Genomic DNA, 16908 nt, shown 5'->3' on the forward strand with positions numbered 1-16908 from the left:
TTCACCTCTTCATTATCTATTTCACTGGCTTTGGCAACGTATACATGTTTCCCATGTCAATAAAGCCCTTCGAATTGAGAGAGAGGGAGGGACAGGCACAGCACCATAAACACATTGAGAGAGTGAGACAGAGAGAGACAGAGAGAGAGAGAGAGAGAGAGAGAGACAGAGATGGAGAGAGAGACAGAGAGATGGAGAGAGAGGGAGGGACAGGCACAGCACCATAAACACATTGAGAGAGTGAGACAGAGAGAGAGACAGAGAGACAGAGAGATGGAGAGAGAGACAGTTACAGATCCATACTACTAAACTACACTGTAGTTGTTACAGATCCATACAGCGCTTGTTTTTGGAAGACAAGACGGGCCACCTGTGTTAATTAGCTATCTATCATGCTCTGAACACCTGGTAGTAAAGGGGGAAGTGTCCTGGAAGTGTAGATTCCTTGGATTGTGGCCGCCATAGCTGTATAAATCTGTGCAGAAACTGTTACAGTATATTTTTTCATTTTGAACGATTCTTTCTTGCTGATGTTTCGAAAAGCCATAAAGCAAGCTATGATTGGCGTTTCTAAATGATTATTGACGTTTCAAAACATTGTAAAAAGTCGGGATTGTAGTTGACGTGAAACCATCCTGGGCGAAGCTGAGAAGTGTAGGGAGAAGGCAGGATGTCATCTCGAGTTTGAGAGGTAGTGTTACTACTACGGACTCTTATGTGTAACGGGAACTGAGTAATGATCAAGGCGAAAACCCATCAACTCATACTGCGAACACATGGTGTTAGCCAAAGCCCCAAAACAAATATTACTTTATAGGCTACCCCTGTCTTGGATAATGTGGCTATTCACTATGATCCTGTTGGACGAGTACCTTATATAACACACACATCTATTATATTCCAACTGGAGTACATCTGTAAATTCAGACAATTCAATGGAGAGAGAGAATTAACTGGCAAACCGTAGGAATTATAGGTAAAGGAAAAATACAGGACATGATTGACATTGGTTTTCCACTTGCATTTAAAATAGTACGGCTGTCTACGGTCAAGCCGACACGGTTAGGGTGCTCAGGTAACTTAAAAGACGCCCGTTCCTTTCTTACCCTTTTTCCTTCCGATTGGGAGAGATTTGTCCACGTGTATATTTTCCAACACTGTGTTGACCGAGGTGCATTCCTTTACGATCCAACTGCGCTGATTTGAAGCATTTGAAAGTTTCAGAAAGGAGAAGCGGCTTTAAAACGCAGATTCTTCCTGGTCGCCATATCGGCTCGACTGACTGACGGCTAACAAACACTGCGTTGCGCAGACTTCTATTGAGTTTATTACAGTCGTAACTGCACTATAACTCAGCTGGTGTCCTTTGTATCAGGCCTCTAGAGTAGGAGCAATAGTACCACATAGTGGCTTCCCATAAGCATGACCATAGTTGGGCCAGTTCAAAGTCAACCACTATAATAGACCCATATCATATGGGACCAATAGAGTAGAATAGAAGAAGTCCAACTTTATCTAGAGAGACGAGTAAATACAAACACAGCCTCTTCAAACAGTCACAAAAAACTAGGGTCATGGCCAGTACGGGTATCGAACCCGCGACCTTCGCGTTATTAGCACGACGCTCTAACCAACTGAGCTAACCGGCCAAGTGAACACTGAAGAACACATTTAGTGTTTCATCTGGTGAAAATCCCCGTTTGCTCTTTATAGTCGCTACGGTAACATTATCTGCTCATCTGGATTTCAACGTATTCTACAAACAGTTACAAAATATCATGATTGTTATCATGTTATGATATCACATGTCGTAAATTGCTCGGTGGAAATGACGTGACAGTGTTCTGCTCCGTTCCCACGTCGGGCGCGTACAACGCTCTGCTTAGCGTCGATATGGATCCGCCAGCTGCGACAGCACTGACAAGATGGTGGATAGGACAGGAGGAAAATGAGGAACAAAACACAGCTAATATGTATAGTTGACAGCGTGTAAATGGCCTTTTTTGGGTGATTTTAAGTTAGCCAAAACGATTACAAGATCGGAGCGTTTCATATCTATTGAATTTGGGTTTATATTTGCGAGACGCAGGACCAAATATGTTGTTTTCTGGCTGCGGGATGAAGGACCCGTCGGATACAGGACATAACAGCCAAGTAGTCCGATAGATAATCAGTGATATTAGATCGTGAATGAACTTTACGGTAAAAAAATATATATACATTGAAACCGTTCACTAGTACGGTTCAGCAAACGTTGTCAGTTAGTCATTTGTTTTCCTGGTTGATTTGTTGTCACTGTGCAGCTATTTGTTTTCATTGGTTGATTTGTTGTCACTGTGCAGCTATTTGTTGTCATTGTGCAGCTATTTGTTTTCATTCTGCAGCTATTTGTTTTCCTGGTTGATTTGTTGTCATTGTGCAGCTATTTGTTTTCCTGGTTGATTTGTCGTCATTGTGCAGCTATTTGTTTTACTGGTAGATTTGTTGTCATTGTGCAGCTATTTGTTTTCCTGGTTGATTTGTTGTCATTGTGCCGCTATTTGTTTTCCTGGTTGATTTGTTGTCATTATGCAGCTATTTGTTTTCCTGGTAGATTTGTTGTCATTGTGCAGCTATTTGTTTTCCTGGTTGATTTGTTGTCATTGTGCCGCTATTTGTTTTCCTGGTTGATTTGTCGTCATTGTGCAGCTATTTGTTTTCCTGGTTGATTTGTTGTCACTGTGCCTCTATTTGTTTTCCTGGTTGATTTGTTGTCATTATGCAGCTATTTGTTTTCCTGGTAGATTTGTTGTCATTGTGCAGTTATTTGTTTTCCTGGTTGATTTGTTGTCATTGTGCAGCAATTTGTTTTCCTGGTTGATTTGTTGTCATTGTGCAGCTATTTGTTTTCCTGGATGATTTGTTGTCATTGTGCCTCTATTTGTTTTCCTGGTTGATTTGTTGTCATTGTGCAGCTATTTGTTTTCCTGGTTGATTTGTTGTCACTGTGCCGCTATTTGTTTTCCTGGTTGATTTGATGTCATTGTGCAGCTATTTGTTTTCCTGGTAGATTTGTTGTCACTGTGCCGCTATTTGTTTTTCTGGTTGATTTGTCGTCATTGTGCCGTTATTTGTTTTCCTGGTTGATTTGTCGTCATTGTGCAGCTATTTGTTTTCCTGGTTGATTTGTTGTCACTGTGCCGCTATTTGTTTTCCTGGTTGATTTGTTGTCATTGTGCAGCTATTTGTTTTCCTGGTTGATTTGTTGTCATTGTGCAGCTATTTGTTTTCCTGGTTGATTTGTTGTCATTGTGCCGCTATTTGTTTTCCAAGACGCATTGATAAGGACGCATCGATAAGGAAGCAAGATGCATCGATAAGGACGCCATCCCCCGTCGGACCGACCTGCTGCGTTGTGTATTCTGGGGTTGTAACTAGTGACCAGCTAGTTAGCTGTTATAGCTGGTCAGACTGTCGACAGGCGACATGGCTCACTCTCCGGTTCAGAGTAGCCTGCCAGGGATGCAGGTATGCTGTTTTCACCTCATGTCAAGTAGCTAGTTAAAGTACACCTTACCAAAGTGTTATATACTGAAGCTAGCCCTCACCTGATGTTAACAATACTAAAGACATGCACCATAGTGTTATATACTGAAGCTAGCCCTCACCTGATGTTAACAATACTAAAGACATGCACCATAGTGTTATATACTGAAGCTAGCCCTCACCTGATGTTAACAATACTAAAGACATGCACCATAGTGTTATATACTGAAGCTAGCCCTCACCTGATGTTAACAATACTAAAGACATGCACCATAGTGTTATATACTGAAGCTAGCCCTCACCTGATGTTAACAATACTAAAGACATGCACCATAATGTTATATACTGAAGCTAGCCCTCACCTGATGTTAACAATACTAAAGACATGCACCATAGTGTTATATACTGAAGCTAGCCCTCACCTGATGTTAACAATACTAAAGACATGCACCATAGTGTTATATACTGAAGCTAGCCCTCACCTGATGTTAACAATACTAAAGACATGCACCATAGTGTTATATACTGAAGCTAGCCCTCACCTGATGTTAACAATACTAAAGACATGCACCATAGTGTTATATACTGAAGCTAGCCCTCACCTGATGTTAACAATACTAAAGACATGCACCATAGTGTTATATACTGAAGCTAGCCCTCACCTGATGTTAACAATACTAAAGACATGCACCATAGTGTTATATACTGAAGCTAGCCCTCACCTGATGTTAACAATACTAAAGACATGCACCATAGTGTTATATACTGAAGCTAGCCCTCACCTGATGTTAACAATACTAAAGACATGCACCATAGTGTTATATACTGAAGCTAGCCCTCACCTGATGTTAACAATACTAAAGACATGCACCATAGTGTTATATACTGAAGCTAGCCCTCACCTGATGTTAACAATACTAAAGACATGCACCATAGTGTTATATACTGAAGCTAGCCCTCACCTGATGTTAACAATACTAAAGACATGCACCATAGTGTTATATACTGAAGCAGCCCTCACCTGATGTTAACAATACTAAAGACATGCACCATAGTGTTAATACTGAAGCTAGCCCTCACCTGATGTTAACAATACTAAAGACATGCACCATAGTGTTATATACTGAAGCTAGCCCTCACCTGATGTTAACAATACTAAAGACATGCACCATAGTGTTATATACTGAAGCTAGCCCTCACCTGATGTTAACAATACTAAAGACATGCACCATAGTGTTATATACTGAAGCTAGCCCTCACCTGATGTTAACAATACTAAAGACATGCACCATAATGTTATATACTGAAGCTAGCCCTCACCTGATGTTAACAATACTAAAGACATGCACCATAATGTTATATACTGAAGCTAGCCCTCACCTGATGTTAACAATACTAAAGACATGCACCATAGTGTTATATACTGAAGCTAGCCCTCACCTGATGTTAACAATACTAAAGACATGCACCATAGTGTTATATACTGAAGCTAGCCCTCACCTGATGTTAACAATACTAAAGACATGCACCATAGTGTTATATACTGAAGCTAGCCCTCACCTGATGTTAACAATACTAAAGACATGCACCATAGTGTTATATACTGAAGCTAGCCCTCACCTGATGTTAACAATACTAAAGACATGCACCATAGTGTTATATACTGAAGCTAGCCCTCACCTGATGTTAACAATACTAAAGACATGCACCATAGTGTTATATACTGAAGCTAGCCCTCACCTGATGTTAACAATACTAAAGACATGCACCATAGTGTTATATACTGAAGCTAGCCCTCACCTGATGTTAACAATACTAAAGACATGCACCATAGTGTTATATACTGAAGCTAGCCCTCACCTGATGTTAACAATACTAAAGACATGCACCATAGTGTTATATACTGAAGCTAGCCCTCACCTGATGTTAACAATACTAAAGACATGCACCATAGTGTTATATACTGAAGCTAGCCCTCACCTGATGTTAACAATACTAAAGACATGCACCATAGTGTTATATACTGAAGCTAGCCCTCACCTGATGTTAACAATACTAAAGACATGCACCATAGTGTTATATACTGAAGCTAGCCCTCACCTGATGTTAACAATACTAAAGACATGCACCATAAGCACAGCCTGCTGCCGATAGAGAGAGACAGTGAATTCCCTTAGTTCATTCTGCATGTCCAATAATAGGCTAGTACAATATTTAACACTAAATTATCCTAGGAGTCACATTGGGGCTACCCCATACTGATGACTAAAAGGAACAAACATAATTTTGTGACTATAATATTTTTTAAATGACTCAAATTGACCTAGTATTATGCAATGATGAGCATATGGACACAGTTGGAGTCATTCAGTTGATCTTAGTTCCAGCACACAAACAGCAGTGTTTTGAGAGAGGTTCAATCAACAACTGAGTGGTTCTGCTATGATTAGACTAAAGCAATGGAAAACAGAGGACTCTCTAAGCTAGGCTAAAGCAATGGAAACAGAGGGTTCTCTGAGCTAGGCTAAAGACTAAAGCAATGGAAAACAGAGGATTCTCTGAGCTGGACTAAAGCAATGGTGAAACAGGATTCTCTGAGCTAGGCTAAAGCTATGGAAAACAGAGGATTCTCTGAGCTAGGCTAAAGCAATGGAAAACAGAGGATTCTCTGACCTAGGCTAAAAAACTAAAGCACTGGAAAACAGAGGACTCTCTAAGCTAGGCTAAAGACTAAAGCACTGGAAAACAGAGGATTCTCTGAGCTAGGCTAAAGCAATTGAAAACAGAGGACTCTCTAAACTAGGCTAAAGCAATGGAAAACAGAGGATTCTCTGAGCTAGGCTAAAGCAATGGAAAACAGAGGATTCTCTGAGCTAGGCTAAAGCAATGGAAAACAGAGGATCCTCTGAGCTACGCTAAAGCAATGGAAAACAGAGGATTCTCTGAGCTAGGTTAAAGACTAAAGCAATGGAAAACAGAGGATCCTCTGAGCTGGGCTGAAGACTGAAGCAATGGAAAACAGAAGACTCTCTAAGCTAGGCTAAAGCAATGGAAAACAGAGGATCCTCTGAGCTACGCTAAAGCAATGGAAAACAGAGGACTCTCCAAGCTAGGCTAAAGACTAAAGCACTGGAAAACAGAGGACTCTCTAAGCTGGGCTAAAGACTAAAGCAATGGAAAACAGAGGATTCTCTGAGCTAGGCTAAAGACTAAAGCAATGGAAAACAGAGGACTCTCCAAGCTAGGCTAAAGACTAAAGCAATGGAAAACAGAGGATTCTCTGAGCTAGGCTAAAGCAATTGAAAACAGAGGACTCTCTAAGCTAGGCTAAAGCAATGGAAAACAGAGGATTCTCTGAGCTAGGCTAAAGCAATGGAAAACAGAGGATTCTCTGAGCTAGGCTAAAGCAATGGAAAACAGAGGATTCTCTGAGCTAGGCTAAAGCAATGGAAAACAGAGGATCCTCTGAGCTACGCTAAAGCAATGGAAAACAGAGGATTCTCTGAGCTAGGCTAAAGACTAAAGCAATGGAAAACAGAGGATCCTCTGAGCTGGGCTAAAGACTGAAGCAATGGAAAACAGAAGACTCTCTAAGCTAGGCTCAAGCAATGGAAAACAGAGGATTCTCTGAGCTAGGCTAAGGACTAAAGCAATGGAAAACATGATTCTCTAAGCTAGGCTAAAGCAATGGAAAACAGAGGACTCTCTAAGCTAGGCTAAAGACTAAAGCACTGGAAAACAGAGGATTCTCTAAGCTAGGCTAAAGACTAAAGCACTGGAAACAGAGGATTCTCTAAGCTAGGCTAAAGCAATGGAAAACAGAGGACTCTCTAAGCTAGGCTAAAGACTAAAGCATTGGAAAACAGAGGACTCTCTAAGCTAGGCTAAAGCACTGGAAACAGAGGACTCTCTAAACTAGGCTAAAGCAATGGAAAACAGAGGACTCTCTAAGCTAGGCTAAAGACTAAAGCAATGGAAAACAGAGGATTCTCTAAGCTAGGCTAAAGACTAAAGCACTGGAAAACAGAGGATTCTCTAAGCTAGGCTAAAGACTAAAGCACTGGAAAACAGAGGATTCTCTAAGCTAGGCTAAAGCACTGGAAAACAGAGGACTCTCTAAGCTAGGCTAAAGCAATGGAAAACAGAGGATTCTCTGAGCTAGGCTAAAGCAATGGAAAACAGAGGATTCTCTGAGCTAGGCTAAAGCAATGGAAAACAGAGGATCCTCTGAGCTACGCTAAAGCAATGGAAAACAGAGGATTCTCTGAGCTAGGCTAAAGACTAAAGCAATGGAAAACAGAGGATTCTCTGAGCTAGGCTAAAGCAATGGAAAACAGAGGATCCTCTGAGCTACGCTAAAGCAATGGAAAACAGAGGATTCTCTGAGCTAGGCTAAAGACTAAAGCAATGGAAAACAGAGGATCCTCTGAGCTGGGCTAAAGACTGAAGCAATGGAAAACAGAAGACTCTAAGCTAGGCTCAAGCAATGGAAAACAGAGGATTCTCTGAGCTAGGCTAAGGACTAAAGCAATGGAAAACATGATTCTCTAAGCTAGGCTAAAGCAATGGAAAACAGAGGACTCTCTAAGCTAGGCTAAAGACTAAAGCACTGGAAAACAGAGGATTCTCTAAGCTAGGCTAAAGACTAAAGCACTGGAAACAGAGGATTCTCTGAGCTAGGCTGAAGACTAAAACACTGAAAACAGAGGACTCTCTAAGCTAGGCTCAAGCAATGGAAAACAGAGGATTCTCTGAGCTAGGCTAAGGACTAAAGCAATGGAAAACATGATTCTTTAAGCTAGGCTAAAGCAATGGAAAACAGAGTATTCTCTGAGCTAGGCTAAAGACTAAAGCACTGGAAAACAGAGGACTCTCTAAGCTAGGCTAAAGACTAAAACACTGGAAACAGAGGATTCTCTGAGCTAGGCTGAAGACTAAAGCACTGGAAACAGAGGACTCTAAACTAGGCTAAAGCAATGGAAAAGAGAGGATTCTCTGAGCTAGGCTAAAGCAATGGAAAACAGAGGATCCTCCGAGCTACGCTAAAGCAATGGAAAACAGAGGATTCTCTGAGCTAGGCTAAAGACTAAAGCAATGGAAAACAGAAGACTCTCTAAGCTAGGCTCAAGCAATGGAAAACAGAGGACTCTCTAAGCTAGGCTAAAGCACTGGAAAACAGAGGACTCTCTAAGCTAGGCTAAAGCAATGGAAAACAGAGGATTCGCTGAGCTAGGCTAAAGCAATGGAAAACAGGATTCTCTGAGCTAGGCTAAGGACTAAAGCACTGGAAACAGAGGACTCTCTAAGCTAGGCTAAAGACTAAAGCAATGGAAAACAGAGGATTCTCTGACCTAGGCTAAAGACTAAAGCACTGGAAAACAGAGGACTCTCTAAGCTAGGCTAAAGACTAAAGCACTGGAAAACAGAGGACTCTCTAAGCTAGGCTAAAGCACTGGAAAACAGAGGACTCTCTAAGCTAGGCTAAAGACTAAAGCACTGGAAAACAGAGGACTCTCTAAGCTAGGCTAAAGACTAAAGCACTGGAAAACAGAGGACTCTCTAAGCTAGGCTAAAGACTAAAGCACTGGAAAACAGAGGATTCTCTAAGCTAGGCTAAAGACTAAAGCACTGGAAGACAGAGGACTCTCTAAGCTAGGCTAAAGACTAAAGCACTGGAAAACAGAGGACTCTCTAAGCTAGGCTAAAGACTAAAGCACTGGAAAACAGAGGACTCTCTAAGCTAGGCTAAAGCAATGGAAAACAGAGGACTCTCTGAGCTAGGCTAAAGACTAAAGCACTGGAAAACAGAGGACTCTCTAAGCTAGGCTAAAGACTAAAACACTGGAAACAGAGGATTCTCTGAGCTAGGCTGAAGACTAAAGCACTGGAAACAGAGGACTCTAAACTAGGCTAAAGCAATGGAAAAGAGAGGATTCTCTGAGCTAGGCTAAAGCAATGGAAAACAGAGGATCCTCCGAGCTACGCTAAAGCAATGGAAAACAGAGGATTCTCTGAGCTAGGCTAAAGACTAAAGCAATGGAAAACAGAAGACTCTCTAAGCTAGGCTCAAGCAATGGAAAAGAGAGGACTCTCTAAGCTAGGCTAAAGCACTGGAAAACAGAGGACTCTCTAAGCTAGGCTAAAGCACTGGAAAACAGAGGACTCTCTAAGCTAGGCTAAAGCACTGGAAAACAGAGGACTCTCTAAGCTAGGCTAAAGACTAAAGCACTGGAAAACAGAGGACTCTCTAAGCTAGGCTAAAGACTAAAGCAATGGAAAACAGAGGACTCTCTAAGCTAGGCTAAAGACTAAAGCACTGGAAAACAGAGGACTCTCTAAGCTAGGCTAAAGACTAAAGCACTGGAAAACAGAGGACTCTCTAAGCTAGGCTAAAGCACTGGAAAACAGAGGACTCTCTAAGCTAGGCTAAAGACTAAAGCACTGGAAAACAGAGGACTCTCTAAGCTAGGCTAAAGACTAAAGCACTGGAAAACAGAGGACTCTCTAAGCTAGGCTAAAGACTAAAGCACTGGAAAACAGAGGATTCTCTAAGCTAGGCTAAAGACTAAAGCACTGGAAGACAGAGGACTCTCTAAGCTAGGCTAAAGACTAAAGCACTGGAAAACAGAGGACTCTCTAAGCTAGGCTAAAGACTAAAGCACTGGAAAACAGAGGACTCTCTAAGCTAGGCTAAAGCACTGGAAAACAGAGGACTCTCTAAGCTAGGCTAAAGACTAAAGCACTGGAAAACAGAGGACTCTCTAAGCTAGGCTAAAGACTAAAGCAATGGAAAACAGAGGACTCTCTAAGCTAGGCTAAAGACTAAAGCACTGGAAAACAGAGGACTCTCTAAGCTAGGCTAAAGCACTGGAAAACAGAGGACTCTCTAAGCTAGGCTACAGACTAAAGCACTGGAAAACAGAGGACTCTCTAAGCTAGGCTACAGACTAAAGCACTGGAAAACAGAGGACTCTCTAAGCTAGGCTAAAGACTAAAGCACTGGAAAACAGAGGACTCTCTAAGCTAGGCTAAAGACTAAAGCACTGGAAAACAGAGGACTCTCTAAGCTCGGCTAAAGATTTTAACCAAAAACAGCTCACTGACTGACATCTATTCCTGAAATGTGACCTGTTCAAATCTGTACTTGAATACAGCTGGTTGCCAAGTCATATGTTTGTAAATCGCAATGTGAGTGATATATCTAGTGTACATCATATCTAGCCTACAGTCGACCAGTATTTTCCATGAGCTGAGTGTTGTGTGTTGGTTTCTGAGAGGTGGAACAGCTAAGGGCATTTCCTTCTGAATTACCCATGAGCATCAAAATGTAAAGTTCATAGGAGCGTGTCGAATTGGGTGTCAAATGAAAGCTTTGTCTATAAATATAATTTTTAATAAAGCTCTATATATACATTTTCCAACCGTTTTCCATCATAACAATGAGGAATAAGCAAAGGCTTTGATTTCTGGTCAGATGAAAAAGGGGTCTTGAACAACGTCAAGCAGAAAGTCGTAAAATGTATAAGAAATACATCAAAACACAAAATTGTTGAAGACCCTTGCCAACTAATATCAAATTATTTGCCTTATGTAAGTTAAGAAACATTGTCTTGTAATTCAGCAGGGGCGGCAGGGTGGCCTAGTGGTTAGAGCATTGGACTAGTAACCGGAAGGTTGCGAGCTCAAACCCCTGAGCTGACAAGGTACAAATCTGTCGTTCAGCCCCTGAACAGGCAGTTAACCCGCTGTTCCCAGGCCGTCATTGAAAATAAAAATGTGTTCTTAACTGACTTGCCTGGTTAAATAAAGGTAAAATAAAAAAATAAAATAAAAATTCCGTTACCAAAAAGATATTTTCAAATTTCTCTCCCTCGTGAGGAGGAAGGATAATGAAAGTTCAACAATTAGTGTTTTTACTCATATCGCCTTTGAATTAAGTGATTTAAAACTCGTAATTCTGTTACCAAATCGAAATGGATTTACTGAAAAATGTTATTTGTCACCTGCTTGGTAAACAACAGGTGTAGACTAACGGTGAAATGCTCACTTACGGATCATTGTCCAACACAGCAGAGTTAGATTACAACAATAAAGCATTGAAATGGGGACACAAGGAATAAATACACAGTGAATAGCTAGTCAAAATAATGTTGCTATGTACAAAGCATTTGGAAAGTATTCAGACCCCTTCACTTTGTTACATTACAGCCTTATTCTAAAAGGGATTAAATTACATTGTTTTCCTCATCAATCTACACAATACCCCATAATGACATCACAATACCCCATAATGACATCACAATACCCCATAATGACATCACAATACCCCATAATGACAAAGCAAAAACAGGTTTTTAGACATTGTTTGCTAATTTATGAAAATAAAAAACAGAAATACCTTATTTACATAAGTATTCAGACCCTTTTGCTATGAGACTTGAAATTGATCTCAGGTGCATCCTGTTTCCATTGATCATCCTTGAGATGTTTTTACAACTAGATTGGAGTCCACTTGTGTTAAATTCAATTGATTGAACATTATTTGGAAAAGTACACACTTGTCTATATAAGATCCCACAGCATGTCAGAACGAAAACTAAGCCATTAGGTTGAAGGAATTGTCTGTTGAGCTCCGAGACAGGATCATGTCGAGGCACCAATCTGTGATAGTGTACAAAAAATGTCTGGAGCATTGAAGGTCCCCAAGAACACAGTGGTCTCCATCATTCTTAAATGGAAGAAGTTTGGAACCACCAAGACTCTTCCTAGAGCTGGTCGCCCGGCCAAACTGAGCAACCGGGGTAAAAGGGCCTTGGTCAGGGAGGTGACCAAAAACCCAAGGGTCACTCTGACAGCGCTCCAGAGTTCCTCTGTGGAGAAGGGAGAACCTTCCAGAAGGGCCAGGTCAGGGAGGAGACCAAAAACCCAAGGGTCACTCTGACAGCGCTCCAGAGTTCCTCTGTGGAGATGGGAGAGCCTTCCAGAAGGGCCAGGTCAGGGAGGAGACCAAGAACCCAAGGGTCACTCTGACAGCGCTCCAGAGTTCCTCTGTGGAGAAGGGAGAACCTTCCAGAAGGGCCAGGTCAGGGAGGAGACCAAGAACCCAAGGGTCACTCTGGCAGGGCCCCAGAGTTCCTCTGTGGAGATGGGAGAGCCTTCCAGAAGGACAATCATCTCTGCAGCACTCCACCAATCAGGCCTTTCTGGTAGAATAGCCAGAGAGAAGCCACTCCTCAGTAAAAGGCACATAACAGTCTGCTTAGAGTTTGCCAAAAGGCACCTAAAGGACTCTCAGACCATGAGAAACAAGATTCTCTGATCTGATGAAACCAAGATTGAACTCTGTGGCCTAAATGCAGTGTGTCACGTCTGGAGGAAACCTGGCACCATCCCTAAGGTGAAGCATGGTGGTGGCAGCATCATGCTGTGGGGATGTTTGTCAGCGGCAGAGACTGGGAGACTAGTCAGGATCAAGAGAAAGATTAATGGAGCAAAGTACAGAGAGATCCTTGATGAAAACCTGCTCCAGAGTGCTCAGGACCACTGCCTGGGGCCAAGGACAACTACGCTAAGCACACAGCCAAGACAATGCAAGAGTGGCTTTGGGACAAGTCTCCGAATGTCCTTCAGTGGCCCAGCCAAGCCCGACTTGAACCCGATCGAACATCTCTGGAAAGACCTGAAAATAGCTGTGCAGCGACGCTCCCCATCCAACCTGACAGAGCTTGAGAGGATCTACAGAGAAGAATGGGAGAAACTTCCAAATACAGGTGTGCCAAGCTTGTAGCATCATACCCAAGAAGACTCGAGGCTGTAATCGCTGGCAAAGGTGCTTCAACAAAGTACTGAGTAAAGGGTCTTAATACTTATGTAAATGTGATGTTAATGGGTTTTTTATTTTTTTATACATTTTCAAAAATGTCTACAAACCAGTTTTTGCTTTGTCATTATGGGGTATTGAGATGTCATTATGGGGTATTGAGATGTAATTATGGGGTATTGTGATGTCATTATGGGGTATTGTGATGTCATTATGTGGTATTGTGATGTCATTATGGGGTATTGTGATGTCATTATGGGGTATTGTGATGTCATTATGGGTATTGTGATGTCATTATGTGGTATTGTGATGTCATTATGGGTATTGAGATGTCATTATGGGTATTGTGATGTCATTATGTGGTATTGTGATGTCATTATGGGTATTGAGATGTCATTATGGGGTATTGTGTGTAGATTGAAGGGGAAAAAATGATTTAACCCATTTTACAATGAGGCTGTAATGCAACGGTGTGGGGGAAAAGTCAAGGGGTCTGAATACTTTCCAAGATGAGTACTGTAGGGTTAGGGTCACAGGTCAGGACCAGGGGAGAGTACTGTAGGTTTAGGGTCAGAGGTCAATACCAGGGGAGAGTACTGTAGGGTTAGGGTCACAGGTCGGGACCAGGAGAGAGTACTGTAGGGTTAGGGTCACAGGTCAGGACCAGGGGAGAGTACTGTAGGGTCAGAGGTCAAAGCAGAGCGACATCCTAGTCCCAGGTTGTGTCATGGAAACAGAAGAGAACTCGTTTATTCAATATTCTGTTCACTATAAAGAGGACTCCTTTATTCAATATTCTGTTCGCTATAAAGAGGACTCCTTTATTCAATATTCCGTTCGCTATAAAGAGGACTCGTTTATTCAATATTCTGTTCGCTATAAAGAGGACTCCTTTATTCAATATTCTGTTCGCTATAAAGAGGACTCCTTTATTCAATATTCTGTTCCCTATAAAGAGGACTCCTTTATTCAATATTCTGTTCGCTATAAAGAGGACTCCTTTATTCAATATTCTGTTCGCTATAAAGAGGACTCCTTTATTCAATATTCTGTTCGCTATAAAGAGGACTCCTTTATTCAATATTCTGTTCGCTATAAAGAGGACTCCTTTATTCAATATTCTGTTCCCTATAAAGAGGATTTCTTGGCTTCATCATTGCTGCAGTGTTGCAACATGTTGTTCACAAAATAATGCTGCCTGATATTGTTTAACTCTTATCACATGTCATGTAATCAACTTCTAAACACTGCTGCTCTCTCCTCCCCCTCCCTTCTCCTCCCTCTCTCCCTCCCTTCTCCTCCCTCTCTCCCTCCCTCTATCCCTGCCTTCTCCTCCCTCCTCCCCCTCCCTTCTCCTCCCTCTCTCCCTCCCTTCTCCTCCCTCTCTCCCTCCTCCCCCTCCCCCCTCCTTCTCTCCTCCCCCTCCCTCTCTCCCTCCCTTCTCCTCCCTCTATCCCTCCCTTCTCCTCCCTCTATCCCTCCCTTCTCCTCCTGTAGAACCTGAAGGCAGACCCAGAGGAGCTGTTCACCAAGTTGGAGAGGATCGGTAAAGGCTCGTTTGGTGAAGTGTTTAAAGGAATAGACAACAGGACTCAGAAGGTGGTGGCCATTAAGATCATTGACCTGGAGGAGGCTGAGGATGAGATGGAGGATATTCAGCAGGAGATCACTGTGTTGAGTCAGTGTGACAGCCCCTTCATCACCAAGTACTATGGATCATACCTGAAGGTAGGTCATAGGGTTAGGGGTCAGGGTTAAAGGTTATGGAGCAGGAGAGGTCAGTGTGACAGCCCCTTCATCACCAAGTACTATGGATCATACCTGAAGGTAGGTCATAGGGTTAGGGGTCAGGGTTAAAGGTTATGGAGCAGGAGAGGTCAGTGTGACAGCCCCTTCATCACCAAGTACTATGTCTCCTATCTCAAAGTGAGCACCACTGTCCCATAAACCCCCCTGTTGTCCCACTGTCCCATAAACCCCCCTGTTGTCCCACTGAACCACTGTCCCATACCCCCCTGTTGTCCCACTGAACCACTGTCCCATACCCCCCTGTTGTCCCACTGAACCACTGTCCCATAAACTCCCTGTTGTCCCACTGTCCCATAAACCCCCCTGTTGTCCCACTGAACCACTGTCCCATAAACCCCCTGTTGTCCCACTGTCCCATAAACCCCCTGTTGTCCCACTGAACCACTGTCCCATACCCCCCTGTTGTCCCACTGAACCACTGTCCCATAACCCCCCCTGTTGTCCCACTGAACCACTGTCCCATAACCCCCCCCCTGCTGTCCCATAAACCCCCCTGCTGTCCCACTGTCCCATAAACCCCCCCTGTTGTCCCACGTAACCACTGTCCCATAAACTCCCCTGTTGTCCCACTGAACCACTGTCCCATAAACCCCCCTGCTGTCCCACTGTCCCATAAACCCCCCCTGTTGTCCCACTGAACCACTGTCCCATAAACCCCCCTGTTGTCCCACTGAACCACTGTCCCATAACCCCCCCCTGTTGTCCCACTGAACCACTGTCCCATAACCCCCCCATGCTGTCCCACTGTCCCATAAACCCCCCTGTTGTCCCACTTAACCACTGTCCCATAAACTCCCTGCTGTTGTCCCACTGAACCACTGTCCCATAACCCCCCCCTGCTGTCCCACTGTCCCATAAACCCCCCCTGTTGTCCCACTTAACCACTGTCCCATAAACTCCCCTGTTGTCCCACTGAACCACTGTCCCATAAACCCCCCTGCTGTCCCACTGTCCCATAAACCCCCCCTGTTGTCCCACTTAACCACTGTCCCATAAACTCCCCTGTTGTCCCACTGAACCACTGTCCCATAAACCCCCCTGCTGTCCCATAAACCCCCCTGCTGTCCCACTGTCCCATAAAACCCCCCTGTTGTCCCACTTAACCACTGTCCCATAAACCCCCCTGTTGTCCCATAAACCCCCCCTGTTGTCCCATAAACCCCCTGTTGTCCCATAAACACCCCCTGCTGTCCCATAAACACCCCCTGCTCTCCCATAAACCCCCTGCTGTCCCATAAACCCCCCTGTTGTCCCACTGTCCCATAAACCCCCTGCTGTCCCATAAACACCCCCTGCTGTCCCATAAACCCCCCTGTTGAAGGCTTTTCCAGGTTGTTCTCTAAACATACTATACTTCAGCGAAGTGTCCTCTTTTCTGGCCGAGATACTTAACAGTTAGAGCCACTAGATAGAAGAACCGGAGGGAAAGTGGTGCTCCCCTGCAGACATCTGGCCCACAGGCTGATATGTAGGACCATCGTCATGTTAGCAGGAAGGGATTTAACATCATTTTAATCTCACTTCCCACTTCTCTCTATTTAATCCCAAATGAAACCAGGATAAAAGACTCCTGACTCCCACCAGACAGAGCTTCTCAGGGCATCAGCACTTATTGCTACAGATTTGGAGGAACCAGCCCCTGTCCTAACAGGGCCTCTGTAACTGGCTTCTCTTGTCTGCTTCAGGAGGCCAAGCTGTGGATCATTATGGAGTATCTAGGGGGAGGCTCGGCATTAGATCTGGTGAGTGATGTT

At 43.3% G+C, this 16908-nt stretch overlaps 2 protein-coding genes and 1 non-coding gene across 6 annotated transcripts in view; 1 reads left to right on the forward strand and 2 right to left on the reverse strand.

Moving 5' to 3' along the window:
* The window catches only part of LOC135543143 (FERM, ARHGEF and pleckstrin domain-containing protein 1-like), a 102674-nt gene extending 101069 nt beyond the window's left edge, over nt 1-1605 (reverse strand). Inside the window, exon 1 of the mRNA XM_064970219.1 lies at nt 1107-1605. The gene's annotated coding sequence lies outside the window, so the exon portion shown is untranslated. The remainder of the gene's footprint in view (nt 1-1106) is intronic.
* Nucleotides 1576-1649, reverse strand: trnai-aau (transfer RNA isoleucine (anticodon AAU)). The gene has a single exon. It is a non-coding gene; the product is annotated as a tRNA-Ile (tRNA).
* A 61-nt stretch (nt 1650-1710) lies between these two features.
* LOC135543144 (serine/threonine-protein kinase 24-like) overlaps nt 1711-16908 on the forward strand; it is a 41943-nt gene continuing 26745 nt past the window's right edge. For 2 of the 4 annotated variants that reach the window (XM_064970220.1, XM_064970222.1), the window contains exons 1-4: nt 1711-2202; nt 3313-3507; nt 14843-15073; nt 16840-16896. In XM_064970220.1, coding sequence (XP_064826292.1) covers nt 3466-3507; nt 14843-15073; nt 16840-16896 — 330 coding nt within the window. In that variant the 5' untranslated portion in view covers nt 1711-2202; nt 3313-3465. The other 2 variants (XM_064970221.1, XM_064970224.1) reach the window with 2 other exon arrangements.

Source organism: Oncorhynchus masou, chromosome 7 (genome assembly GCF_036934945.1).
Source record: "Oncorhynchus masou masou isolate Uvic2021 chromosome 7, UVic_Omas_1.1, whole genome shotgun sequence".
In the NCBI taxonomy this organism is placed as follows: domain Eukaryota; kingdom Metazoa; phylum Chordata; class Actinopteri; order Salmoniformes; family Salmonidae; genus Oncorhynchus; species Oncorhynchus masou.